Raw genomic sequence first — 27,834 nt, 5'->3', positions numbered from 1 at the left:
TAGGAGAAAACCCCATTTTCAAGGGATCTCATCACGAAAAATGGACAAAAAATCTGAAAAATATTTTGTCTCAGGATTTTGATGCAGAATGGTGGCGAATCGATCCAGAAATCGTTTAAGGTACTCCGCTAGAGAATCAGATAAGAATTGGGGAAGATATAGGCATTACAGTGGACCCTATGGGGGAAAACCCCATTTTCAAGGGATCTCATCACGAAAAATGGACAAAAAATATGAAAAATATTTTGTCTCAGGATTTTGATGCAGAATGGTGGTAAATCGATCCAGAAATCGTTTAAGGTACTCCGCTAGAGAATCAGATAAGAATTGGGGAAGATATAGGCATTACAGTGGACCCTATGGGGGAAAACCCCATTTTCAAGGGATCTCATCACGAAAAATGGACAAAAAATCTGAAAAATATTTTGTCTCAGGATTTTGATGCAGAATGGTGGCGAATCGATCCAGAAATCGTTTAAGGTACTCCGCTAGAGAATCAGATAAGAATTGGGGAAGATATAGACATTACCGTGGACCCTATAGGGGAAAACCCCATTTTCAAGGGATCTCATCACGAAAAATGGACAAAAAATCTGAAAAATATTTTGTCTCAGGGTTTTGATGCAGAATGGTGGCGAATCGATCCAGAAATCGTTTAAGGTACTCCGCTTGAGAATCGGATAAGAATTGGGGAAGATATAGGCATTACCGTGGACCCTATAGGGGAAAACCCCATTTTCAAGGGATCTCATCACGAAAAATGGACAAAAAATCTGAAAAATATTTTGTCTCAGGATTTTGATGCAGAATGGTGGCGAATCGATCCAGAAATCGTTTAAGGTACTCCGCTTGAGAATCGGATAAGAATTGGGGAAGATATAGGCATTACCGTGGACCCTATAGGGGAAAACCCTTTTTTCAAGGGATCTCATCGCGAAAAATGGACAAAAAATATGAAAAATATTTTGTCTCAGGATTTTTATGCAGAATGATGGCGAATCGATCCAGAAATCGTTTAAGGTACTCCGCTTGAGAATCGGATAAGAATTGGGGAAGATATAGGCATTACCGTGGACCCTATAGGGGAAAACCCCATTTTCAAGGGATCCCATCACAAAAATGGACAAATAATCTAAAAAATATTTTTTAAATAGAATCTACCCATAATAATTTTAACAAATATAGAGCTTTAATCGGGGTTTAATTTTTTTTTAACAAACAAATGTTTTTTAAACTTGAAGTGTGACCCAATAACATTTAGATACAAATCGATGTTTTTATATCGATGTTTCGATACAAATAAATATTTTCGCCATCCCTACTTTAAGTTTTGTGCCCGTCATTCTCCACTAGCGAAAAACATTTAAAGATTTCATTCCGCATTCTTGTAAAAAAAATTATAAAAACATGCTGAACAATTATAATGGTCTGGCTCAGCCACTGTGGCAAAATGGACCCACCCCCGGCCAGTTCTACCACTTCACTGGCGGCCAGCAGCCAATCCAAAATCTGCCTCGCGAACTGACCCCCGCCGGTCCGTATGGAACGCAGCGCAACACGTAAAGTATTCCAAATATATCAGTGATTTTTGAATTAACTTCTAATTTATCCATTTCAGTGCCAGAATCACCACAGGATCCTCAGTTTTGGGCATTCGCTTTGATGGCGGCGTCATGATTGCAGCCGATACAATGGTTTCCTATGGATCCCTGTCTCGCTACCAGAGCATTGATCGTGTCTTTAAGATTAACGAAAAGATCCTGCTGGGAGGTGGAGATGACTTTGCCGATATCCAGTCTATCAAGCGCACCATCGACCAGAAGATGATCGCTGATCAATGTAGCGCAGACGACATTGAGATGAAGCCCAAGGAGCTGGCTATGTGGTTGACCAGAGTGCTTTACAATCGTCGTACCCGTATGAATCCCTTGTTCATCGATGTGGTTGTTGGAGGAGTCAATGAAGAGGGACAGCCCTTATTGGCCAACGTCGACTTGCGTGGACGATTCTACGAAGATTATGTCGTGGCCACCGGTTTTGCACGCCACTTGGCTATTCCCTTGGTACGCGAGCGCAAGCCCGCAAATAGGGAGTTTACTGCCGAGGAGGCTACTACATTGGTAAGCTATTTCCATCAACTTTTATTAGAAATTATTGAAAAAATTATATATTTTTTAAAGATCCGAAAATGCATGGAGGTATTGTACTACCGAGACACCCGTAACACCTCGAAGTACACAGTCGGCGTTAGCACCGCCAGCGGTACCGTTGTGGAAGGCCCATACAAGGTTGATGAGAACTGGAAATTTGCCTCCACCATCAAGGGATATTAAATAAGGACAACTAGATCTATGCGGTTTTTGTATGAATTAAAGTCACTCAAGTAATTTGGTTACATGATTATTTAAAATAAATGTGACTAAACAAAAAAATGTAAATTTAATTTTGTTAATTTCTAATGGGTGGCAGTTTTAGGGACTGAACTTCTGATAAACATATGGTCGTCTTTGATTAATTAAATATTTGGGATAAATGATTTATTTAAAACAATTGTGGCTAAACATACATTCATTTTGTTCAAAAATATGAGTTCACTAGTGGATTGCTGCTTGGAAAATGTGTCTTAAGTCGCCCATGCGTTTCCCATTCGCCGGAAAGTTAAATCATCATTTAGTTTAGCATAGTGTGTCTGTCGTAGATGTGACGTCTCTGCTCGCGCACCTGCCGCTTCCACTTGTCCTGCTGGTGACCGACACGATTCAGGACATTAGCTCTGGCGCTTAGCTCCTGGTTGTTAGCGGAAGGCAGTGGTGGCGTCGGCTCGTCCTGGTTGGGAGAGGAGTGGATAAATTTGAGATTAGTTGATGGTAGTAGGTTTCTCAAAACTGAATTCTGTGGTTAGTGGTGGTGTCTCTATGTGAGGAGGGGGTTAGAAACTAATAACGATATAAAATCGGAAACAAAAAACACAAAATGAAACAAAAGGAGTTATGGAAATTGTAAGTCTTTTAAAAGTGTGGTGCTTCTTTATTGCCAACTAGTTGCGCCACATCGGCATTCAAATCTTCATCTTCATTATCATCGCCCTGGGCCGTAACTAGAAGGCTATACTGAATGCCAGCGTATCTAGAACTTTTTCTATGTACATCTTCGTTGGTGTGCTCCTGATAGTTGGCCTTTACTCGCTTATTCAGCAACGGGTCCAGGCACATCAGGAAGAGCATGTATATCACTAAAATGGAGATGATCCAAATCACAATGATGACCACGACCTGCAGGCAAAATTGCAGATGGAATTAATCATTTTTTACGCTTAAATATCTTGTAATAAGAACCTTTATTAAAGTCGTATTCCTTGCCAGATGAGAGCACTTGCACTCTGCACATATGGGCAGCTCCTTGCCATTGGCATCCAAGCGAGGTAGCAGAGCTCCAGCGCAGACACTGAAAAGGTAGATGTGGTTTGTAAATATACAATAGAGAGCCAAATATGTTCCTTTCAAAGCATAGCCCTTCTTATCCTAATCATATTTACCAATCTGTCGTCGGAGCTGCAGTGGTGCTGGAATTGGAAGAACTCTGGCCGGGCGTAGGCGGGTTGGCCTTCGGGAGTGCAGCAGCTGTTGGGGTGGGGCTCCCCGCTTTGGGGGCGGGCCCTGCAGTTGCTGCGACTGGGGCACTGGCATTATGGTTGCTGCTGCCGCCTGGCAATGTTTGTGATGCAGTTTCAGCCTTTGTTGGTGTCATGGAACAGTGGGATAAACATTTAATGACCGAATCATGTGATCCACCTAATTAGCGGGCTCACCCATGTCACGCCAACCAAATAACATATCGCCAGTAGCACAGCGTAGATAAACAGACGCTTGTGTGCCATTAATTTTTCTTTAATTTCAATTTTCACTTTTCTTGCTGATTGTTTGGAGAAAATATTGCGTTTGCAAATTTTCAGTAAGACCGTAGCTTAATACTGGAACTTTGTGACTAAGGCTAAGGGAACAAAGTGAAAATGGAACACTGGGCGGGTATTTCAAAGTTTTGGTAAAAAAAAAAGAATATATTACATTTTAAAGATAACTTCAACCTAAAAAGGTTAAATATGTTTTATTAAAATTGAATTAAAGTCGCTTTTTTACTAAAAAAATAAATACTATTTCCAATCGATCGATTACCGATACCTTTCAATATCGATAGGGATAGGCGGTTCTCGGCAGGACGGTCACACTTGACTGGACCGATGATGTGGATTTAAAAGTTAAATATTTGTAAATAAGACCTAGGACACAAAATGGACATCACGCAGCAGTTTAAGGCGAGCGTGATGACGGTGCGCCTGCAGCGCAAGACTGAACTGGCCGCTGCATCGGCCGCTAAGCCCAAAACCACTTCTGCTGCGATGGCTACTAAAACAACGACGACTGGTCCAAGAGATGACTTCGCCAAGCAAGCGAAGGATGTGTGTAACAAAATAACTACCCTACGCAATGTGCTGATCGAGAACAGGACCGCCTACATGCGCATAGGACAGCACCTGAAGAGCGCCACTCACATGACAGACGCTCAACGGGATCTGATCGACCGGGAGTCGGAGAAGTTCGTAACTTTCTATACGCAGCACCTGGCCAAGATGCGCACCGATTGGAAGGCGGCCAAGCGGAAGCCCCAGGAGCGGCAGCATATCGACGCAGTTTTGGATCTGCTGGTCAGCTATTTGCACAGCGTGGAGCAGATTTATTTGGATCAGAAGAAGTACCGAGTGCAGCATGAGCTGGAAACCTACAAGCTGCTTAAGTTAGCGGCGAACAAAAAGAAAATACCAGCGCGACCTGCGACCGGTAAGCTGGGCAGACGTCTCACATCCCAGGACGAGCAAGAATCTATGGAACCTTCTTCAAACGGACTTGAAGATGAGGCGGCGGACAACGACTGGAACAACGATAGCTGGGGCGAGTGGGATGATGGAGATGAAGAGGAGGCGGACGGGCATTCGGCGGAGAAGAATATACCACAGAGTGCCACTCAGCACAAGGCGCGAGTACGAAAGCGGAGCAAACTTAACCAAAGTGGTCTGAGCGACTCCTCGGCGAAGGTGGCACTCGATGATGATATCCAGAAGACGGCGCAGCAGGAGGCGGACGACGAGGATCCGCTCAGTGCCGATGACATTCAACTTTTCGAGGAGGAAAACGTGCATATCTACAATTTTCTGCAGGGGGTCTCCGAGGAAGTGGATCAGATCGAAAAAAACGTGGTGGACATTGCACAGCTTCAGGATATATTTACAGAAAAGGTTAGAATGCTAAAATGCACCCTTTCTGGACCATTTTTTAAACCCTATTTCCCTTCCTAGCTTGCATTGCAGCAACACAGCATCGAACGCATCGAAAGCGCCGTGATTGGCAGCACAGAGAACGTGAAGGACGCCAATGAGCAGATCCGCCAGGCCACTCAACGAAACGCCGGACTGAGAGTGTGGTCTCTGTTCTTCCTGCTGGTCATGTCCTTCTCGCTGCTCTTCCTTGACTGGTACTATGACTAGGCCCCATTTTTAGACCCCCTTATAGGAAGCGGATAGAAAACACTTTTGTTATCGTTTGTTCGCATAAATTGTTTATTACATTATTTATAAATAAAAAGAAATTAATAACACGGTTTATTCTGATTAAAACCCAATGAAAAGTCGTAAAGTAGATTTGAACTAAGATCTTTTGAGCTGGGTATTCAAGTCTCAGTTGTGTGTAGTAATTCAAAAGTCTGTAATACGATCCTAAGAACTAAAAACTAAGAGTTTAAGTGGTGTTGGGACCTCCGTTTAAGTCTACGCTTTTACCAACTAACTAAAGAAAACCTATTCTGTTCGTGTTTTTTTTGATCAATTGCTTTTTCGAAACAATATTAATCGTAGTGTGTGGGAACGAAAATGAAATATGTCTGCGTGTATTTGGCCTAAAGCTAACATTTCGGTTGGTGTGTATTCATTGCATGAAAGTTTTAAATTCTAACTAGCTTACTAACTAGTCTTAAATTTTGTGTTTTTGTTTTTGAGGGAGTGTACTCGTGGCTTACTAGCTAAATTGTTAAGTGCAATATTGGATTGCATTCAATGCAGTCTGCTGGTTCTTTTTTTTGGATTTTTTTTTTTACTTCAATTGGACAAATGGAAGATAATTGCCATCCAAAGTAGCAAAAGTGTAGGAAGGCGCCATTGTTACTAGGCGGGCTGGTGGTTCTGGATAATTTCTAAGAACTAAAGTATTGTAAACTAAATAATAAGATTGCCCCATGGGTTATGGCGTCGGGGCGATCGACTCCAGAGCACAGCTCTCGACTGAGCCGGGGTATTCATCGATGCTGGGGTATCCGTTGCCGCCGTTGCAGCTCATCGGCGTCAACGGTGTCTCCTCTATCGGTGTGGATGGATTCTCCAGATTATCGGTTGGTGTACCTTGCTTAATGCCTCTATTGTTGTTATTGTTAGTGGACTTTGAGGCTGTGGCATCATCGTTAAGAAACACGCCAAACGGCAAATGGGTGTTCATGTGAGCTGAAGAAAGTAAAAAAACAAATATTTTTGTTGAAAAAAACTAAACAAACATGTTGGGTTTCAAAAGCATGATGTGCAACTAATTGTATGCCATGCAAAAAAACAGGCACCAGGTAGTTAAGCAGCCTAATCTATATTTACATGAGGCTGAGACAGCCTTTAAACTATTACCAATAATGGGGGGTGCTGCCAACGTTCGGGGATCAAATCAAATTCTATTTTCAAGATCATTTATAGTGACATCTAAGGCAAGCAAGTTGTCAGTTTTTTTTAGGTTTAAATTAAAAGCTTTTCTTACAAGACTCTCTCTTGATAAATTATGTAATTATGGTTAGGCCTTTTTCCCATTAATCATTTTTTAGTTGAAGAGTAACCATGTTTACATAATAGGCATTTCAACTAAGACTGCAAAATATTCATTGAAAAAAAAAAAGCAAAAGAAATAAATGATTTGGGCAGAGCCCGGAAGGGTTTTCCAGGTAATATTACAATTTGTGCTTTATTTACAAAAGTCCCTTGTGTGGGGTTTTCAAATGTAAATCATCTATTTCAATAAGGCTATATATTTTAGTGGCAAATCGGGAACAGCAACAGTCAAGGTTAACCCAATTAGATAAGCAGACTTTCGGTGACGACTACAAATGATTTTTCGGAGTCAAAGTTTCAGGAATAAATTATAAGGTTGTTTTGTGATAAAAAAAATTTAATTTGATATTCGAGGGGGGGGGGTTGGCAACACCGATTAAAGACGGGAGGAGACTTTACCGCGAAAACTCTGAAAATGCATGAAATCGCGGGGGCATATATCGCATTTGTAAAACTGCTTAGTGTGGGTGCGTCGGTGTTTTCGCAATTCTCTGAGATATTCAAACGATTTATCGCATTCGTCGCACTGGTAACCGAGCTCTGTAAAAGAAATTGGCCTTTGTGTATCTATGTACATATTTGGGAATATAGAGAGAGAGAGGTGGTGTCATCATCAATTCAGCAGTCCACGCACGCTATGGTTCGATGGTGGACTGTCCTGAAGTAGTGTAGCCACAAAGATTGCAAACGCACATAAATGAATATTGTAGGCGGCGGTGCCGGGTTTTAAAATTACTAGCTTTTTAGCATACATAGAAGTGGAAGAGAATGGAAATGCAAAACTATATAGAAGGAAAATATGGCCAAAGCTACAAAGTAGTATTATACGTACATATAGATGTGCGAAGTTTTCAAATATTCTTACATGGAATTTGAAATCATACACACGAGTACGAGTACAAGGGTTGTTAGTACGCGATCGGCATCGGCATTAAGTTTTCATTTGTTTACGAAAGGCTTATACGCTTAAATTACGAAATGATTACTCTGGGGGTGATGAGGTCAGTCGATTAAATGGTAATGAAAATCTAATTGTTAATCCTAAATACCCCTAATTAACGACTCACAAGTTCAGCTCGTGTAAACTATCCCGTTGTATGTTATTATTTTTGAGAATTTTTGGTTATTCAAGACGAAGTATTAGTTAGTGATTAGTTAGTATCCGAATGTTGCGTGAGTAAGTAGGCAGAACGGCAGTTAATTCAAGCTATTGGAAGCAAATGCAATAATCGATTTAGATTTCCTGAAATCTAGTATTTGTACCTTTGGAGCACACACAGCCATACTCCAGGTCCGAACACGACCATAAAACGATAACAATTTTCTAGGATTAGTTGAAGGGTTACTGATACCTCTGAAGCCCATAACTAATTGGACTTCAGCACTTGAGCTCGATAATACTAGTTAATCAATCAATACGATATTAGTAAAGGTATTAGCAATGTGGATGACATGAAACTCGTTAATAAAAGAACGCTTCGAACGTTGTGGGTTAATGGAAAGCCCAGAAACCCCTTTAGTAGGCCACCGCATCCACGCATGCGTGCTCGGTCAGTGCCCCAAACTTACCACCGTGAAACTTAACGTGCGTCTTCAGGGCGCTCTCCGTACCAAATTGCTTGCCGCACTCGTCGCAGGTGTGCGGCTTGGTCAGCAGGTGGACGGTAATCTTGTGCAGCGTTAGCTGGGAGGGACGTGGGAAGCGCACCTTGCACAGGTTGCACTCGTACGGCCGGCCCTCGACGTCGTGCGACTCCATGTGCCGGTGGAGAGCCGTGCGCATTCGATAGCCCCGCTTGCAGATGCCACACACGAAGGGCATCGTGGTGGTGGAGCCGTGGGCCAGCTGGTGGTGCTTCTTCAGATTCGCGTCGTTGGTGAAACGCTCCTCGCAGTACTGACACTGCTGGGTCGCTCGCAGCTCGTTCGCCGGCAATGGGCTGGGCGTGGCCGGCGACTGAGGCGGTGCCGGCGAGGCGGGGGGCGCCACGTCCACAGTGGAGGACGAGGGCGACGACGAGGGCGATGCTGACGGTGATGCCACAGGCGTGGCTAAGTGCAGCGGCCCATGTGGTCCCACAATCACTCCCCGCTTACGAAACTGGCGCAGCGTTGTGGTCGAATCGGGCTCCGACTGCTCCGGCGAGGGCATTGTTATGTGCGGCATGCTCATCATGGGCTGCGGGGAGGCGGCCGAAACGATGGTCGAGGGCGGGGTGGGAACAGTGGGTGGCGCTTGCAGATTTGTCAGCTCCTCGAAGTGGCTGTGGCCAGAAGTGCCTGCAAAGTCACATGATTTTAGTGGTGGCTCGAATGACAGGAAACCCTCCCCCGGAAACTTACAATCCTCGCAGTCCGGACAGCAGAGTATCTTCCGTGGCGTGGTCGTGCTCGCCGGCACATCCATGGCTGTGGAAAAAAAATAAGAATCGTGTTTAGTTTCAGACCAGAACGATTAAGGGACTGAGCTTACTCGAAGGATGCGGTGACTGCGGTTGCTGCGACATCGCCTGCTGCTGTGGCTGTTGTTCCTGCTGCTGCTCGAGCTGCTGCTCCAGTTGCTGCTGCAGGTGCTGTTGCTGGTGTTGCAGCTGCTGCTGCTGCAGTTGCTGTTGCTGCAAAAGCTGCATTCGCTCCTCACGTTGCTGCTGTTGGAGCTTTTGTTGCTGCAACTGCTGGGCGTGCTGCTGCTGCTGTTCGTTGGCTATCTGAAGCTGCACCTCCTCCACACGAACACCCTCGTTCGCAGCACCCTCGGTGGTGGCCTTTGACGAGATGTGGAACCGCTGAATGTGGACATCGAGCGCACGCTGGGCGGGAAACACCTGCGAACACTGACCGCACTGATACTGCTGGACCACATGGTGGTCGAGAATGTGCTGGGAGCGCTTATTCCGCCCGGCGAAGGCCAGCGGGCAGTGCGGGCAGTTGAAGGGCGCCACGGCCGGATGCAAGTCGATGATGTGCCGACTGTACTCCAGGCTGTTGGAGAACCTCGGCCCGTTCTGGCAGAACCGGCACTTGAGTGTCAACGCCCGGCCGCCCGGCGTGGTGGCCGGCATGGGCGTTACTTTGGTTGAGATGGAAGCGGCTCCCGGCATTCCCACAACCGGATGGCTTCTAATCAGTCGGGTTTGCAGCTGCTTCTGTTGCTGCTGCTGCTGCTGTTGCAGTTGCTGCTGGCGCTGTTGCTGCAGCTGCTGCTGCTGATGGTGCTGCTGCTGTTGCTGCTGCAAGCGTTGGCGCTGGACGTGCTGCAGATGCTGCATCTCGTTGCGGATTGAGGGAGCACCGTAGATGTGCAACGGCGCCTGCTGGGGATTGCTGGCCGAGGCCACCGGGCGCTGAATATCCGGCGGCTGAATCAGTATCATGATGGGCTGGCGTTGCTGCCGCTGGGGCTGAATCTGTTGCGGCGGGCGCTGGTGCTGAATGCGCTGGATATGCTGGTGGAGGTGCTGTTGCTGTGGCTGCTGATTAACCTGCTCCAGCATATAGTTATCGTTGGAGTCCAGCGATGCGGGCTGCAGCATGGCGTATGTTTCGGTCTGCTGCTGCGGATACAGATCGCTTGTGCTGATGTAGTAGGTGGTGGTTGTGGGTGCCGCCGCCACTACACTCTCCATGGGGGCACTGCGCACCGCCTCCAGCCCGCCCACCGACGACCACTGCAGCTGTTGCTGCTGCTGCTGCTGCGGTTGCGGTTTCTGGGCCGGCCACTGCCTCGTCTCCGGCAGCGAGATAAGCTGCACCTTGTTGGACGACTGCTTCACCGTCTGCTGGACAATGTGCTGCTGATAGATCTGTTCGTAGGTGACGGTCGTAGTCGTGTCCTGCGACTGCTTCTGCACCTGCAATTGCTGATGCACTTGCGGCTGGATGTGTGGCAGGATCTGAATCGATTGTGTTTGGATTTGTGGCGGCCGCTCGCCTGGGACTTCAACCGGCACCTCGGCCTGTATTTGGAACTGATTCTCGGCCGAGTTCTGTTCGAAGACCTGCGTCTGGACGAACATTTGGGACTGAGACTCCATCTGCGTGTCCTCGCAAGCTTCGATTTGGATCTGACCCGGTTCGGTCTGATTCTCAGCGACATTCTCCACCTGAATTTGGGTTTCCACCTCCTGTATCTCCACTTGGGCCTCCCCCTTGCAGTCCTCCTCCTTCGACGGCTGCAGCTCCTTCAAGAACTGCGTCAACTCCAGGTGCAAGCTCTGGTCGGATTCCGGTGACGACGCGATGTTCTCAAAACAAGGAATGTCGTTCTGGAAGCCGATCAGTTCATTGCTGAAGTTGCTATTATCGAAGGGGTTTACGTTCTGACCCTGGGGGGCTTTGGTGGGCGTGGTCACCTCCATGGTCTGGTTGAAGGGATCCGGGTTGGGTGGCGAGACGGAGGGCTCCTGCTCGGTGAGCGGGGCATAGTCGGCGGGCGTCAGAAACTCGTCGATGTGGGAGCAGGTCGGGGTGTACATGTGCTGGTCCTGCATCTCGTTGAGGATGCCATTCAGCGTGTTCTCCACGTCGTTCATCTCCACCTCCAGTTGCTGCTTGCTTTCGAGATCGTTGAGGGGCAGCTCCAGTTCCGAGGGCGTGGGCGATGTGGCCGGAGTGGTGGCCTTCAGTTGCTCCACTCCGTTCTCGCAGTGCTTAGTGAATTCGGCCATAAAGTCCATGGGCGCGTGGCCCGACCGCACCGGCTGCACTTCATCATCTTCTTCGGCTATGTCTGGAGGGGTTTCGGCTGCCCGGGGTACTTCATCCGCTCGGAAATTCTCGTCAGCTGCCGTGTCACCTGTCGGGGGGGTTGCTTCAATGTTGTCGGTTCGGAGTGCCACAGCAGAATTGAAGCTATCTGCTGTAGCACTCTGGCAAAAATTTTCACCGTTTGCATTGTTGTTGACATCATCGGACTTGGGGGTGGCTGTCTCGCGGTTTTGGGCGTCTCCATCCGCCTCCTCGGTCTCCGGATCTGTGCAGAGCCGGCGGTGCAGGTCCTCGTTCAGAGCGTTCAACGGAATGCTGACTATAATTTCCGGCTGCTCTGGGGATTTCGGCTCCTTCTCGGCCGATTCTGTGGAGGAGGTCAGCTCCTCGGATTGCAGCGGCTCCTCCGTCGAGGCTGATTCTGATTCTGGTTCGGGGCTCGTCTTTGGAATAATTTCAGTACTATTTTCAGATAAATTCGACAGTCTCGATTCAGGGATTATGTTAACTGATTCATTGCCATTTTGTACCACGGGAGCGACGCTAATTCCAGCGTCTTCTTCTCTTTCTTCAGCTTTTGGCAGTGGGTTGGGGTTCTCCTCCTCAGACTCATTTGATTCTGATAGCTCTTCCTTGGGGGGAACACCATTGGAGACCACACCGTCCTCGCGCATCTCTGGAATCTCAGCTTCCAGATGGTTCTCGTCATCCGGGACGAGGTTCTGAGATGATTCTTGGAGCACTTCGTTGCAAGTGCTGTCGATTGCCAGGCTTTCCTGTACTTCATCAGACTTTGTGTTCTCTACGGCAACTGCTCCAACCTCCTGGGCTGGTGATATCGATATCTTCTTGGCGAAGGATCGCCGGGCCCTCTTGGCCGGCATGTAGACCGGGGCGTTTCTCGGACGTCTGCCACGACGCGGCATCAACTCGACCGGCACGGTTCGGGGGAACTCCAGAAAACCGGTGGACATCGTTTGTCCGGTGGCGGAGGATGAGATGGATGGGGAGGTGGGATGGTTGTCGGTATCGAAGCCACGGCAAGGACCTACCGACAAGTCGCTCAGGTCGCTGCTGTGGGTGCTGGGGGCTTCCGAGTCGGAGCTGGTGCTGGGCGGCGACTGGGACTGTTCGGTGGTGCAGGGGCTGGCCGACCACAGCTCGGATATCTCCTTGCGGGCGGCCTTCGTCTTCCAGGGCATACTGCTGACGTCGATGGTGGCCGACGAGGGCCGTTCCACGTCCGAGCCGGTGGAGACGCTGCGTAGCTTACGCAGGCGCAGCTGCAGCCGCCGGGTCTTGGGCGGAGGTAGATCCTCGCCTTCGTTGTCGATGGCTCCTGGCTTCTCGCCCGTCTCCGACTCGGAGACTATGCGGCGCTTTCGCTCTGGAACGGTCACTGGCAGCTCCACCTCTGGCTCGGCCACCTTTTGCTCTACTTCCGATTCCGTTTCCGCTTCCGTTTCTCTTTCTCGTTGCCTTTGCTTCTCTCGTTCTCGTTCCTTTTCCTTTTCGAGCTTCTGCTCTCGCTTGGCCTGCCTGGCCGCCTGACGGTCAGATATTTCCTGGGCAAAGTCCTGCAGGCGCTGCTGCATCCGTACGCATTTCCGCCGGAACTTGGCCACCATCAGAAACTGAGCCATGCACTGGCGGCAGATTTCTTGCGGCAGTCCATCATCGCGATTTATCTGCAAAGGCCGAGAAATAAACAAATAAATAAGTAAGCTTTTATATTTTAATGAGCAGCCGGATAACAATGGCTCTTAAAGTAATCCCTTCTCTTAATCCCCAAGCTTAAAGCTCACCGAATTAATTCCTCTATTTGTAATACCCTCACCCACTCAGTCCCCATATACATAGCTAAGCATTTAATTGCCAAAATGACATTAACTTTGGCCAATAGATCATCAATAGAGGGGACTACCTGACTGGCATGCCAATCAAATATTTTGGAAGAAAAAAAAAAAAAAACAGTGAAAGGTGGAATTAGATAATAAAATTGTAAAGGTACTATATCTGGAATTCAATGGCAATGCCTTAAAAAGTGAACTGCCCGATACCGCTTTCGTTTTGTGGTTCGGTGGCCGAATTTAGATTTTATTAATTGACATTGAAAAGGTTAAAAAACGGAGGTTAAAAAAGAGCTGGTAAGGCCAAGCCCAACCAAGCCCAAGCCCTGGCCGGCGAATGGAAAGTCAAAGCCAGCACCGCAGTGCAAGTTATTAATGAGTGAATGGTTTATGGATAGAAACTGATTGTTAGTCTCGGAATTCCAAGTCTGCACACGCAGGTGGCGGCGAGCGGATGGTGATCGGATTGGATCGGATTGGAGATCAGGGGCCGGCTGAGCAACACCTTCGTTTTCTGCGGTGATTTGGAGCAAATAATATGCCTTTGTTTTCCAAATGAGCGATTTCATTAAAACAGAGATTCAATTATAAGTTTAGATCCTGGTTGATATTTTTAAAAATATACATACATGCGATCTGAATTATTATCATGGGAAGAGTACACTTCCATTATACTCGAAAAATTGCTTTAGCCCGCCACACAGAAAACCAAAAACTCAATTAACAAGTTCAAGATCTTAAAAAGAAAGACCCCAAAAAAAGAGGGAAAAACAAAAGAAAAAGAAAGAAATCAGCAAAGGGAAAGCAGAGAGTGTGTCTCATTCAGATACAATACAATTTCAAAAGAAGCAATCGATAAGCTGCGAAAAACCCCATATAGCTGGGACTGGGCTGGCCATGTGCTTGAAGTCCAAGATACGAGATACGATGCTGCTCTCTGGTGGTTGTGGCGGCAATGCAAATACAGTTCCGAAAATGACATAAAACCCGTACATGAGGACCGGCGGCAATTTATGCGCACAGACCTCGAACGAAAGACGACGACGAGCGGGTTTGTAGCGGAAATCTGAACAATTTCGAATGCAAAAGTAGCCGACAACGCATAACAGATGAGAGTGCGGTGAGGTGGAGAAGTTGGCCAAAAACCCAGAAAAACCTCGAAAAACAAGAAAAACTGTAATCTCCAAAGAGGGGCAAAAAAAAATAGCAAACATCACAGACCAACAACCAAAAGACATCAAGTGTAAATGACAATTGCAGTTAAAGGCCTCAAAGATTCATACGCCGAGATACATAAATTCAGATAATGGGCCATTGGGCAAGTACCGGAAAACAAATAAATAAATAAACTAATATAGAACCGTAACTAATGAATGTTCAAATCCGGAGTACCTAGCATTCGTCACGGCGGATAATATAAAACCCTTATTTCCCCGCCGTTTCCAAGACGATTGAGCCATTCGTCTCACAGAATAAATAAATGACAAACGACTTGGTAGAAATATAAAAAAAACACCACTGAAAGATGCTAACGATTTGTTATACGATTTGTAAACAACAAGCCAAGTCCACAAAAAAAGTCAAGTATCATCCAAGTGCAGACACACATGTGTCGAAAAAAGATACATCTTTATTATGAAATATCCAAATATCCAAACGAAAGGCTAAGGATTTGTTATAATAAGGTCTGATTAACACATTTTTTTTCCTAAAAAGTTTATAGGATGGTTATCACATAACATTTTAATTAGCGACATGAGAACATCTCAATGAAAAAATGCCGTCGGCATTACGGACCTGACACAAATTATAATCAAGTGATACCTATTTAAATGTTAATTATAATCGTTAGCTGACTGATTGGTTCAAGTTTAAAATGTAAATTTAATTGGAGGAGGAGTACCGTGAAATACAATTAAATCTATTGATTGTGTCTAAGGTTGAAAATAAAAAAAACCAAACAAAACAAAGCAATTACCAGTACTGCATTCCCCGAAATTAAAAATATTTCATAACATTTATAAAGCCAGTCAGACAGAGAAACGGGTGTAAGCTAGAGATGCGGATGTATCTCGTCATCGGCTTGAATTGGATTAAAAATTTATTGCCTCGCATAATCGGTAATTAAAAACAACGCCGGCTTTGGCTTTGTAATCCACAGAGAGACTAAGAGATTTGAAGCTTAAGGACCTCCCCCGGGCAGGACACATCACATCACATGTGTATGTACATCCACATATTGGTGGCGCAAGGACTTGCCAGGGGGTCGCTTGGCAAGATGAGGTCGTAAAGTTCATTCAAATGACATAACCATCCAAGTTCTTATTTGTCTTGCGAAACTGCAGTAATCTCGCAAAGACAAATAACCCAGAAAAGCCACACAATTGAAAGATTAGTTCAAGATAAATGAAATAATCCCGCCAGTTCCCGCCATCCCAACCCGTTCAAGCAACCACCACTACTAGCACTAATCATTCCAATCCACTTCAACCTATGGCCCGCGGTTCGATTCGTCTTGGCTAGGTCTTGGTCTTGGTGGGTGGCTGGGACTGGGTGGGTTTGGATAGTGAGGTTGATGGGTCCAAAGACAATTGCAGAAATTGGTTGCCCTTTCCCTTCCTAGTTTCTCCTGCCAGAGAAGAAAGAGTGAAGAAATGCGGAGAAGGAGGAGGAGGAAGCCCGTCGACCGCCGGGTTTGTTACAAATGGGCCAGACCATCAAACACGCCATGGAAAATTGTGTTAATTTTCGCTCAATGAGGAAAAATGCTGTAAGCCGAAAAGAAATGGAAATTAAAACAATAATAGGGAAATGCTATTACAAGAAAATATCACTACAAGTATCGATATCTTAGATATCCTATATGATATATTCATATTCACTTAAAGTATTCACTTCCATCTGTTAGATAATCCATCTGATCTATCTTGGAAATATCACTTCAAGATATCAATATCTTAGATATCCTATAGATCTATCTATAACCAAATGACCTACTTTTAAATTTCAAATATCTCTTATAGAATTCGATCACTAAAGCATTCCATTTGATCTAATTTTAGAATAAAAGAAAGAATTTCGAAAATATCCCATTAAGTATTAATATCTTTGACATCCTATATGATATATCGATAAGGTCCACCTTTTTTCAAACATAAAATATCACCTTAAATATTCGATCTCTTGATCTGATCTAACTTTAAAATAGAAACTGCCAAAAATAAATCATTGTATGTATCTACCTTGTGGTTTCTTGTGTATTTTTATCTTGAAACACATACGGAACAAGAATAAATTATTTAAATTTTCACCAAATTAATTATTGCATTTTTATGGTTTCCTCAATTTTGAAATTTATGCAGTGTGAGCTTTTATGGATTTTATTCGTTCTTCTCTCAAAGAAAGAAATAAACTTTAATAAAAATACAAAGCAATCTGAGACTTGACACTCCCGGGCATGAAAGTCCCTCATTCAATGATATACTTTTCCCCAGATAGAGGGTATAAAATTGCAGCAATCAAAATAAAAAAAAAAAAAAAAAGAAAAGACAAAATATAATAAAAGGAAATTTCAAAAAGCAATACAATATGGTTGCATTGCAGCTAGATTGCTGCACTGAATTGATGATGCCGCCCCGTCGCTTGCACGAATCCAAAAAAAAAAAAAAATACAACAAATAAATAAAATAAAAGTGAGAAAATTTAATAACTGTAAGCCGTATAGCCGAAGAAATCCGGGAGTCATAAATAAAGCCAAACGAGCAGGACAGGGGCGAAAATTGAGCGAGAGAAAGAGATAATAAATCGCTTGGATGCAAACATAAATTTACATTTTTGATGATTATTCTTGTAAATGCAAGGAGCCAACCAACGCAACCACCCACCGAAATATCCAACCACCCTCCCCATCTGGAGAAGAGGCGTTTGCAAATTAAATTCAAAATATAAGTCAACAACCCAAAAATCCTGTCAAGAAACTCCACCACTCCACCGGAAGCAACTCAATGTTTAACTAATTAAAAGATGAGAGAGAGCGCCAAAAAGAGATTGAGTGAGTAAGTGTGAGTGAGTGAGTGAGAGTGGGTGGGGGGACAGGAAGATATAGTGTGAGAGTGTGATAAATATAGTGGGTGGATTAAAAGTTGGGTGAGCGAGGCTGCGAGAGGAGAGGGGGGAGCCAGCGGTGGCACATCATCTGCAACAGCTTGCGACTGTAATGTAGTCATAAAAAGCCGCAACAGACAGGCAGACACAACGGAAAGTTGTAATCAAAATGTAAGTAGTGAAAAGAGAGGGAGAGAGCACGAGAAAGGCAGGACGGATACTTAATAAATCATACGCCCCATAGAGCTAGCAAAACAGCAGCAAATTAGACAAGCCCCCCACACGAGCCAGAGATTCTACTCCCTGGGCGAGTTGGGCGGTCAGCTGGTGGTTAGCTTTTTGTCAGCCAACCCGTGAATGCCAGGGCGAACGACGACTCTGGCCAGGCGTGCCGGGCCGAGCCAGGCCGGGCGCCGGAATTAGCGACGCCGGTGTGAGAAGTGTTGCCGTTTCGCACTTAATCTGAAAAACAACAACAATAATGTGCAGCAACTCACTTGTGGAACCATTTGGCTTAATTGCAGTGAACAAAATACACCCAGCAGCAGAAGCAAATAAAAAAAAAAAAAATAGCAGTAAAGAGAAATGATAAAGCAATCTGCGAAACAAAAAAGGATGCTGCCGAGTGGGAAATTTTCTCTTTCACACATGCTGCGCATACTTTTTGCAGGTACGGTCGTGTGTGTGCGTGATAATAGGCGGAGCAACAAAAGCCACTGATAGAGGGGGCTAGTGTGGCGGGGTGGCCAGAGGCGAAACAGGCCACCAACGGGATTCCGACAGCTAACAGCTAACAGTGGGGCGGTCTGGCAAGGCAATTGTGCACGCAGTACAATGGGTGGGGTGGTGTGAAGTGGTGAGGGAGGATGGAAGGGGAAAAAAAAAGACAGAATGATAACAGTGACCGGCATATCGATTAAGTGAGAGGCCACGAAAATGGATCATGGAAATTTAAGAAAGAAAGGCACACAAAGGAACAAGCGCAACCAAGTGGGGGTATCGATTACAAGGCAATAATTGGCTGGCGGTCATACATACATCCGATAGCATATCAGATGTTGCGATTTAATGTAGTTTGCTGACTCGACATCAAGTTGAAATTCAACCATGAGTTATGTATATAATCGACCCTGAACTAAATAAGAATGAATTAATTGACTTTTATTGGGGAATTTCTTTTCTACAATAATAATAATAATTCTTAAAAGTGTTTTGATGACTCGACCCATTGTGTTGTATAATACAAACTTTGTATAACTGTTATCAGAGAGGGAGAGGAACTGCAACAGGGGTTTCCTGCACCCACACGATCTATAAGTCTGCTTTATCTAACTTTTCCTAGGGGCCGAGGCTCCGTTGTCCGAGTTGCGACACTTCTCGGCCACACAGATCTGCAATTCATATAAGAGGAGACACTTCAGACAGTAGAGCTACATATTTCTTGGTCCCCATCCCTAGCAAAGGTCACTCCTCGGCAAGTTTCCATTTCACTATTCTAGGTTATTCTGCATTCATTTAACGGAAATTCAAAATAAGAGCATTGATTTTTCTGCCAGTGCAGTGGCAAGTATGAAATTGTGTGGCATGCAAATTGTTTTCTTTATATAATGACAGCTCTTTCTGATATGTGTGCGTCATTCCTGCTCCAACTGCCTGCCGTTTCATGCATGCCGACTTCTGATATCTCACTTTATTTTTGTAATATTTGTTTATGTATTTCCTCGCTTCATCTTTTTCAACAATGTAGGCACTTGAAAAAGATCTCCTGCTCCAGCGAGTGTTTTTATTTCTATTTTTTTTTTTTATTGCATGTCGCTCACATGTCAGCGATTTTTGCATGCTCTTTGTAGTTTTTATAATCCTATTTGTATTCCAATTCGGAACAAAAGGGGGGGTTAGGAGATGTCAAGTAGAAGTACGACATTTCAAGTATTTTTTTTACTTTCACACAAGGCACTCTAGTTAGTATCAGCCTTAGTTTTAATCACCTTTTGTAAATTGTTGTTATAATTAGTAGTTTTTCGCCTTGATATTCCTTTATATCTCAAGTATCTGGAATATTTTTCTGCTTTAACTTTTTTCATACGATGACTAGAGTTCGCAACAAGGTATTTTTAGATTATTTTTGTCGATTTTTTTGTTTTGCTTTTATTCCATTGTTAAAGGTCATTCCACGTTTTTGAGAAAGAATTCAGCATCGAAATAGTTTCATGCATGTATCACAAAAGATACTTTGCACAACTCTGGACTCTGGGACGCGAAAGCATCTAACTTCCGGTAGATCATCGTGAATGTGTCTCTATACACCACACACAATACCGAGGAAATTCAGGACAACCTGAAATAGACTCTCTTCCCTTGGATACAGAATTCGCTTAGATGTGATTCCGCCGCTATGGCTATGAATCTTCAAGATTCACGATTCATTTTTGAATCTTATTGCTTATTTTTAGACCTCATGTGGCAACAGCAACACAAACGCCCTATAGTCTTTGCCGATCACGTTGGATGTTTTAATTTTAGGTGATTTTTTATTATTTCCTCTCTTGTTGTTCTTCACCACCGGGAATGTCGGATTTTATTTTATTTTATTTGTTTTTTTTTTTTTTGGGTCAAATTTAGGCAGATTTTTGGTGTTTTTCCGATTAGAATGCGAATGCGTAGGTTGTGCGTATGGCACTGAGAGCACTGGGCAACTGGGCACTGCCGGGATTCGTTTCGGTCGGAACGTAAACGGAAACTGAACAACCGGAGAGGAAAACCACCGGCTTTTTCCTCCTTCGGGGCTCCGGGATACAGGGATAACCGGGGCGAAGGCAAACCTTTCTACTTAATTTGATTGGAATATGCGCAGCGAACAGGAGGGCGGCGGCGGTGGCGGCGGCAGCTGGTGGCTCTGCCGCTGGTCGGTTTTGGTCCGCCAACGGATGCGGTGGTTTGTCAGTGGGGGATTAGCACGCAGCAGCAGCAGCATCACCCCCAACCCGAATCCTGCCCCACCTTTGCTCTCTTGTCAGTTTTGGGTTTGCTGCGCTTTGGTTGGCTGGCTGGATGATTGTTTCTGGCTGCCGTCGACGTCCTTGTTTCGGTGGCTGCAAAATGTCAAAAGCGGTGAAAAATGAAGCCTCCGCTTTTGATGTTGTCCTGGCCGAGTCCCGGCGAGAGTCCTTTTTCGGCCACCACCCCTCCTGGGCGGGCATTAATTTTTCATTGGCGTGTGTCCGTGCCAGACGGCGAGGATAAATCCATAAAACAATTTGAGAAATTAAACAATCAAAAGGCGTTAAGTGTTGCTGACTTTTGGCTCGAGGGGTTGGCTGGTTGCCTGGTTGGATGGGTGATGGGTGATGGGTACCCATTTTTTCCCTCTTTGTTATTATTGTTTTTGGTAAGTTGTTTGGGTTGCTGATTGATAGGATCTACCGGAACGGGTGTTTGTTGTTGCTCTTTATACGAATGTTAATATGGGTGGTTATTCTGGACCAGCTGGTTGATCTGGTCTTGTTTGTTTTGCTGATTAATACAGAGGCAGAACATCATCAACGCCGAAATAAGCATACAGCACACACTTCTCATTCCACTCCACTCTATATCACCCCACCACCCCACGTTGGGCGCCAATTACAGGGGTGCATTTTATTAGCTCTTATAATATTTTATGAGCTCTTGTATAGTTTCAAGGAGGAGGCGTTTTGAAAACTTCTACTTCTGGCTGCTGCTGCTTCTGCTAATTTGCATAAGAATGGCGAGAAAAAAAACGGATGGGCGTGTACACAGAGTTTCATGGGCTTTTATTTCACATAAAAACGACTATAAATAGTTGAATGCAAATTATGAGTGTCCCTGCTAGAAAAACTTAACAACTCAATAACAACTGTGTAATGTGCTAAAATATATTTTTGCTAAAAAACACTGACAGTGGCATTAGAGTGTGAAAAAGATCACACTTCAAGCTAAATAAAAATAAACAGAAAGGCATACTGAAGGCGGAAAGACAAACGAATACTATATACACTCTGATCACACACTCACTCTTGGAGAGTCTCCTCTCTGGCACATGAACAAGAATTCTTTTCTATTTTTTCGATTTCATCACCTTCATCTTGGTGAGATGATGATGATGATGATGAGGATCCTTCGATTCTTGCCATATTGCGGTTATTAATCACATTTTAATTATAGCCCTGGGAGGAGCGTAGATCTCCTTTGATTGTTTATTTATAAATATTTTTGCGGATGTGTTGCTTTTGGCCGTTTTTGTGGGGTAGAAAGTACAATTTTTCGAATTTAATTATGCAATTGGATGGGCGCCCAAATTAATTAAACGAATAAGTAAACAAACAAAGAGGCTTCTGGGCTCTACTGGGGCTGCTGGGAGGCTCAGGCGTGAAAACAAAAATGCGCATCCACTCAGTGGAAGTAATTCAGAAAGCAGCCACTGTTGCCTGGCCGGGGATAGAGTAGTGTGTGAAAAACAACGGGATAAGTGGGATGTGCAGCCGCCCACTCTTGTGGCATGCCACCTGCAATTTGTGTCGTTTCCTAGGGGCTTAACATTTTGCAACAGACTTTACAACTGACAGTGGGGATTTGCAAGCATGTATGTATGTATATATGTATGTTGTATGCTATAAGGATAAGGGGGAGCCAACGTTCCAGAGACGACAACCCAAACTAAGCTGCAGAAAATTAAGTGTATTCGTGTGTAAGAATTTGGCTGAAGCTATTATAAACTCACTCTCTAGCTATGCTATGGCTATGGCTATGGCTACGGTATGGTATAGTATGATATAATAAATTACAAAATCTAACCCAGTAAATCTCCTCTTGCTTCTGGTTTTCAAATTCTTTCGACGCTTAGAAAACAATTTAATGTGATTGTGGGTAAAAGTTTTCGTATATTGCCCATTGCCAGTTACCAGACCAGACCACCCAGACCATCCAACATTCAACATCCAACAATCCGAATGAGATATTGTTTTGAACAAAAATATTTGAATAAGAATCGGAGATGGGAGATGGGAGATGAAGCTGCGACTGTGTGTCACTCTTAGTTAGCTAAGCCTCTGCTTGGCTTGGCTTGAATGGTATTATATAATTAAAGATATAAAAGGGATACTATTGCATTCACTAGACTAACGGAATTGGACTTTCCCTCGAGCTGAATACTCTTCACGTTTTCAATTAAAACAATAATATGCTTAAAGGCCCAAAAAGTCTAACTGCCCCCAGACACATTAGCTTTAATGGTAAACAGTACTAGGGCATAACTGTTTTTGCTATTTACCCGTTACTCCATGCAAATTAACTGTCATATTTTGCACATTAAGGAGTTAACAACTTTTTCGTTAAGTACATCTACCGCCCGAGAGATGGAGACCCATTGTGTGATGTGATGATTGTTTTAAGTAAGTAACTCAAAATTGGCGTTTCACGGAATTTTCACATTCCCCTAATGAGGCAAAGTGTTAAAAACGGTTGTAGAAACGTGCTAAAGACACACACAGAATGTGACAAAAGACTATTTTACACTTATAGCACCTTTTTATATTTTGTTTCTTATCCTGAATACCCCGGCCCTGGAGAACTGCCAGCTGCTGGGCGGTAACCCAAAAGAATGTGTTAAAAACATGATTCAACACAATTTTCTCTTGATGGCCAACAATCCCCAACCCAAAACCCCCCTACAAAAGCATCTTTTTGCTTCACTTCATTTTGTATTTCAGAGTATATGTATTTGTATATTTTTAACCCACCTTTAGGAGGTATTTCAGAGTAGTATTTCAGAGTGAAAAGATGCGAACGCATCGTTGCGGCATCTATGAAAAATATATAGTCTTCGGAGCTGACAAGAATTCCAAAACAATAATGTGTTTTTGGGGGACCACGCCCACGTTGTAATCCCGAATATTTTTAAAAGCATGACGGCGTAGACGAGACATCAGAAATATATGTATATATAACAATGGCTTCTGTTTTGTTTATGGATTTAGAACGAAATGGCTCGACAAGATAAATGGAAGCGTTCGAGTTTGATTTGGAATTAGCATGTTCCTCCTCTTCTTTCTTGTATATTTCCAAAAGATTTAATCGAAAATAAGAAAAGAAAAAGACAGCCTACAGCGACATTGATGATGATGCTCGCGGCGGACCAAGCGAAGTGAAAGTGTCCCACACTGAGTTTGCATCTCATGCATGTATAAATACATCCTCCAGATACACAACCAGGCTAAGGCTAACCTTCGAAACAAATGAATAAAAAAAAAGGGGGGGAATTAAGAAAAAACAAAAAGAAGATAAAGCCTGTCAGGGCAACATCTCATTCTCCAGTTTCTCGAGAAACGCAACTACCTCGTCGGACAGTCTCTTCTCGGACAGTCTGGAGATTGTATCGCCATTGACCTTAGCACGAGTGTTTCTTTACATGCCGTGGAATTAATCGAACCGGTGACGAAGACGACAACGTCATTAGCATAATGGAAATGCGTACAAACATCATTGAGGTTTTTGAGCTCTTGTTTCTTGAGATCTGTCTTTCAGAGAAGAACCGTCCAGTTCTTCTGGTCTTCGCACTAGTCTTGCCATGCATTGATTCACAAGTTTCAACCGTTACGACCAGTGACGACGACTGGCGACTTTCATGCGGTCTGACCAGTTGTGAGTTCAATAAACCAGCGATCTTTACCACGCCACCAGTCTACTATATAGTATGTCAAGTCGAGTTTCAGCGTCTTAAAGAGAGAGAAGATTTCGGTGGCTCTGGCTTATGGTGGCTTATATACTTTTTTCATAAAAATCATTATCATTGAAATTCTCCCAACTTTTTTCCTTCACTTTCTCCTCCGCTATTGTTTTTCTTTTCTCTGGCTAGCGATCTTGGCTAGCGTTTTGATGGCTGGTGGTTGCTGGCTGGGATTTTTGTGGCCATCGCGTGAAAGTCATAAAGGCTTATAGTATGTGTATATATGCTAACCGAGAGAGATACCTATCAATTTTGTGTTATTTTATGGTTTAGGCCAAGAGTAAGGCTGCTGCGAATCGAAACAGCTGTCTCCTCGTCTTCGTTTTATGGCAAGTACATGGCTGGGAGGAGCAGGAAGTCTCCAGTTGAAGCGCTAATAGAGACATAAAGCCGCACCGCAAACACAGACCAGCGAGCGTCTTAAAAAAGCGTAGAGCTTACCAAAGCGGAACTTTGTCATTGTGGTTGGTCTTTGGTTGGTCTTCTGGTTTATTAAATCACGAATGCAGCCAAGCCTAGCCTGAAAATGGTTCCTACAAGTCCCAGTTTTTTCTCTCTAATTGGTAAGTTGTGCAATTTTCTTATCACTTTTTTTTAGTTAAAGTAATGTTAACCTTATTAAATGTTCCATTGGGTGGACAAGTAATTACCTCAGATGTCACTTGCATGAAATAATAAATCATAATCGGAATAACCAAGTTTCAGATTCAATTGGCAATAATATTTCAACAATATTATTATTAATCATCATGTGCCAGCTACCCAGCTACCATCTAAATGGCATAAATAAAAAAGCAAACAAATAAAAGTTTATCCCAAAATGCTGGTAATTGATATTTAGTACAATTTGTGGCTCTTTTTGGGAAAGCGCTAATAGAAGTACTGTCACGAATTGGGTCTCTGGTTGGCCAAATCGTTTTGCAACAAGTCTTTGGGTGACCAAAACAATTTAATTTTTATGGACAGTACACCCTTGGACGCAGGTGGATGCGCAATAAATTGTAATCAAGTTGGCTAATCGGTGATGGCTCGATAGCTCGATGGCCCGATGTCCCAAGACATCTAAAGATTTAGTGACGACGGTCGCTGCTCTTGACTCTGGCCGGGAAGGCACTAATGCTACCTACCATCCTACCCCTCACTATTGTCAACATTAGACTTGCAGTCATTAATCACAAAACGAGGACTGATTAGCAATTGACATGTTAACATAAAGCAGATTATTTGCCATTCACAACGACGACGATGACGATGACTACGGTGGCTACGGTGGCGAATGTATGAAGAAATAAGTAGTCCTACTTCGATGGGATGTTCGAGTTCAAGTGGGTGAGCGAGTAAGTGTAAGTAGTCAGCCCCGCTCCGCTTATGCCATACTCGAGTCGAGAAACGAGAAAATCCCTCCGCATATATGTACAGACCGACAGTCAGACAGACAGACAGATGGAGGAGGCAAGGCACTTGCCAGATCCGCCCGCCCGTCCAATCCGATTTGGACATGTGATGGCGGATGCGGGGTAGCCGCACTTAAATACAAAAAAAAACACTTCCGCTTCAATGCCGGCTCAAAACATACAATTGCGCTTCTTTGTGGGGGGTGATGCTGCACACCCAGCATCCAGCAGCAAACAGCAAGCATTACTCGGCAACTGGATGGTATTTTTGGGGGCGAAAAAAATAAAAATGACAGACCATCAGAGAGCTACAGACCGACCGACCAACCATCCAAACCAACAGTCAGATACAACGCACTCAAACACTCTCGGATGAACGAGTATAATACGGCAACCATTATCTGGCATGAAACTTAAATCAGATTAACATACAAAGGCCACCAAAAACGAGAAGAATTCTTCACATCCCCAACCATAGTGGGCTTTTTGTTCCATAAATGAGGCTTAAAATTTCTGCAATCTTTGGCCCGCAAATCTCAACAAAGCACAAGCATTTTGTAACGGACATCGGAAACTTGATAGTTGAGAAATAAACACATTTTTTTTTTTTTTTTGCTTTCCGCCGAAATAATAAAATTAGAGGAGTCGCTAGAGTCAGCAGAAAATATTCCCCAGCTCTCGGAGTGTATCAGATTTTATGCAAATTAAGCGAAATATGTATATGGCCCGACATTGTGGCCACAAAATGCAAGAAAACAAAAATTAACAAATCACGAAAATTGTTTAATAATGTGGCTTCCATAAGCTTCCTTCCTTGGAGAGTGCTAAAAAGAAATCCCGACCAATCCAAAGCTCTTGCAAAATATCAAAAATAGTATTCAGGGAAAAAAGGCCTTAATTAAGCCGCTCAAGCTAAATTGGGAGCAAGTTTGTTGGCTGCAACTTGCAACTCGAAATAACAGTTGCATAATCCTGCTCTACTACTCTACTACTCGACTACTCTACTAGTATTAGCCAAGATCACAACAAAAATATATTTCTAATGGCCAGTAAGCACTGTACTCGCACCGCTAATTGCATGTTATGTAATTAGTTGGTCTTGTTTCTTGGGCTTTCAAATACCTCCAACCACCAGCTGGCCCAAGTGAGGTCAAGACTACACAGAGAGCGAGGGAGTACCTACCATAAGAGATCCCCACCCATAACAAATTAATTAAGTTTAAGCCAAGTTTACGGTTGGCAGCGTTGTGGTTCGTGTTGCTTAGCCACATTGTTGGCCCAATTTCTTTGCTTTCGCGGCTATAAAAATCGTAAATCGAAAGTAATTACAATACAAACTCCAAGTAAACAACCAAAGCATTAGAGAATCGGTTACAAATCGCACTCAGATACCATGACAAAAAACCCAAAATCCTCGAAAGCAAAGCAAAGCTCCCATATCAAAATTTTGCTTTTTTTTTTGGACTTTCCTGCTTGGCTGCAGAGAGATATGGAGGCGGAAATGTGAGCAGTTATATTGTGGGGACGGAAGGCAGTTTAAAAAACAAAAAAAAACCAAAACCACCACGAAACAAAAACCTACAATGTCTTTTGAGGCAAATGAAAAGTAAAAGTCAAATAGAGCGCAACAAATGCAAAAAGCCGCCAGACAACCAATAGACGACGACAAGAGCCACTACTACGACTACTAACTGCCGCAAAAAACGCCAACAAATTTTCAAAGTTACGTACACACTCCGTGGAGTACCAAAGTTAGTAGTATGAGGTAGTAGTACCTCCGTGTAAACCGGCTAACCAGCTAACCAGCCAACAAAAGCCAACAATCAAACAAATAAAACCAGATCGGAGAAGTCCCTCCAGAGACCGCAATCGAAGGTGTGCCCAAGCCCGACCCGAACTCGTAATGCCCTTACGAACACGGATTAATTGAGTTGTAAACAAACTTTTTAGCGATGAGAGGGAGAGAAGAGGGTAAAAAAAAAAAAGTAAGTAGAGCAATGTTAATAGGTTGGATAAATCTCCAATCAACTTCCTATTAGTATTCGTCGCATAGCCCACCCCCCCATCAACCGACACTCCCGAGTGCCTCCCGGCGACAAGAATCAGCCGAGTGGAACATTGAAGTGC

General features: G+C 44.1%; 4 protein-coding genes across 8 annotated transcripts in view; 2 read left to right on the top strand and 2 right to left on the bottom strand.

The window, feature by feature from the left end:
- Positions 1–1,315: 1,315 nt before the first annotated feature.
- On the top strand, positions 1,316–2,438 carry Prosbeta7 (proteasome subunit beta type-4). The gene is made up of 3 exons (XM_017236149.3): positions 1,316–1,559; positions 1,619–2,120; positions 2,181–2,438. Exons 1-3 carry the CDS (start codon positions 1,408–1,410, stop codon positions 2,331–2,333), a joined length of 807 nt encoding a protein of 268 aa, XP_017091638.2. The 5' UTR covers positions 1,316–1,407; the 3' UTR covers positions 2,334–2,438.
- Positions 2,439–2,520: 82 nt separating this feature from the next.
- Positions 2,521–3,972, bottom strand: LOC108121838 (uncharacterized protein CG1161). The gene is made up of 5 exons (XM_017236136.3): positions 3,809–3,972; positions 3,536–3,732; positions 3,336–3,444; positions 3,147–3,272; positions 2,521–2,826 (listed from the first exon to the last, which is right to left on the bottom strand). The coding sequence occupies exons 1-5, from the start codon at positions 3,875–3,877 to the stop codon at positions 2,671–2,673; spliced, it is 657 nt and encodes a 218-aa protein (XP_017091625.2). The 5' UTR covers positions 3,878–3,972; the 3' UTR covers positions 2,521–2,670.
- A 236-nt stretch (positions 3,973–4,208) lies between these two features.
- Syx18 (syntaxin 18) lies at positions 4,209–5,656 on the top strand. The gene is made up of 2 exons (XM_017236333.3): positions 4,209–5,290; positions 5,351–5,656. The coding sequence occupies exons 1-2, from the start codon at positions 4,289–4,291 to the stop codon at positions 5,537–5,539; spliced, it is 1,191 nt and encodes a 396-aa protein (XP_017091822.2). The 5' UTR covers positions 4,209–4,288; the 3' UTR covers positions 5,540–5,656.
- Positions 5,657–6,070: 414 nt separating this feature from the next.
- Positions 6,071–27,834, bottom strand: part of mld (molting defective) — a 33,748-nt gene continuing 11,984 nt past the window's right edge. For 3 of the 5 annotated variants that reach the window (XM_017236329.3, XM_017236326.3, XM_017236327.3), the window contains exons 3-7: positions 9,384–13,305; positions 9,254–9,319; positions 8,480–9,190; positions 7,310–7,450; positions 6,071–6,544 (exon numbers count right to left, since the gene is read on the bottom strand). In XM_017236329.3, coding sequence (XP_017091818.2) covers positions 6,288–6,544; positions 7,310–7,450; positions 8,480–9,190; positions 9,254–9,319; positions 9,384–13,305 — 5,097 coding nt within the window. In that variant the 3' untranslated portion in view covers positions 6,071–6,287. The remainder of the gene's footprint in view (positions 6,545–7,309; positions 7,451–8,479; positions 9,191–9,253; positions 9,320–9,383; positions 13,306–27,834) is intronic. The other 2 variants (XM_017236330.3, XM_017236331.3) reach the window with 2 other exon arrangements.

This window comes from Drosophila bipectinata, chromosome 3R (assembly GCF_030179905.1).
Source record: "Drosophila bipectinata strain 14024-0381.07 chromosome 3R, DbipHiC1v2, whole genome shotgun sequence".
In the NCBI taxonomy this organism is placed as follows: domain Eukaryota; kingdom Metazoa; phylum Arthropoda; class Insecta; order Diptera; family Drosophilidae; genus Drosophila; species Drosophila bipectinata.
Note: the sequence above shows the minus strand (reverse complement) of the source record. Positions and strands in the feature narration are given on the sequence as shown.

Bases quoted from the DNA above. Each gene is read 5' to 3' on its own strand.
- Prosbeta7 (XM_017236149.3), top strand. From the start codon at position 1,408: ATGCTGAACAATTATAATGGTCTGGCTCAGCCACTGTGGCAAAATGGA. The intron at 1,560-1,618 runs GTAAAGTATTCC...TATCCATTTCAG, and splicing joins TATGGAACGCAGCGCAACAC to TGCCAGAATCACCACAGGAT. The intron at 2,121-2,180 runs GTAAGCTATTTC...TATTTTTTAAAG, and splicing joins CCGAGGAGGCTACTACATTG to ATCCGAAAATGCATGGAGGT.
- LOC108121838 (XM_017236136.3), bottom strand. From the start codon at position 3,877: ATGGCACACAAGCGTCTGTTTATCTACGCTGTGCTACTGGCGATATGT. The intron at 3,445-3,535 runs GTAAATATGATT...CTACCTTTTCAG, and splicing joins GCAGCTCCGACGACAGATTG to TGTCTGCGCTGGAGCTCTGC. The intron at 2,827-3,146 runs GTACATAGAAAA...TCTCCCAACCAG, and splicing joins AGGAGCACACCAACGAAGAT to GACGAGCCGACGCCACCACT.
- Syx18 (XM_017236333.3), top strand. From the start codon at position 4,289: ATGGACATCACGCAGCAGTTTAAGGCGAGCGTGATGACGGTGCGCCTG. The intron at 5,291-5,350 runs GTTAGAATGCTA...TTCCCTTCCTAG, and splicing joins AGGATATATTTACAGAAAAG to CTTGCATTGCAGCAACACAG.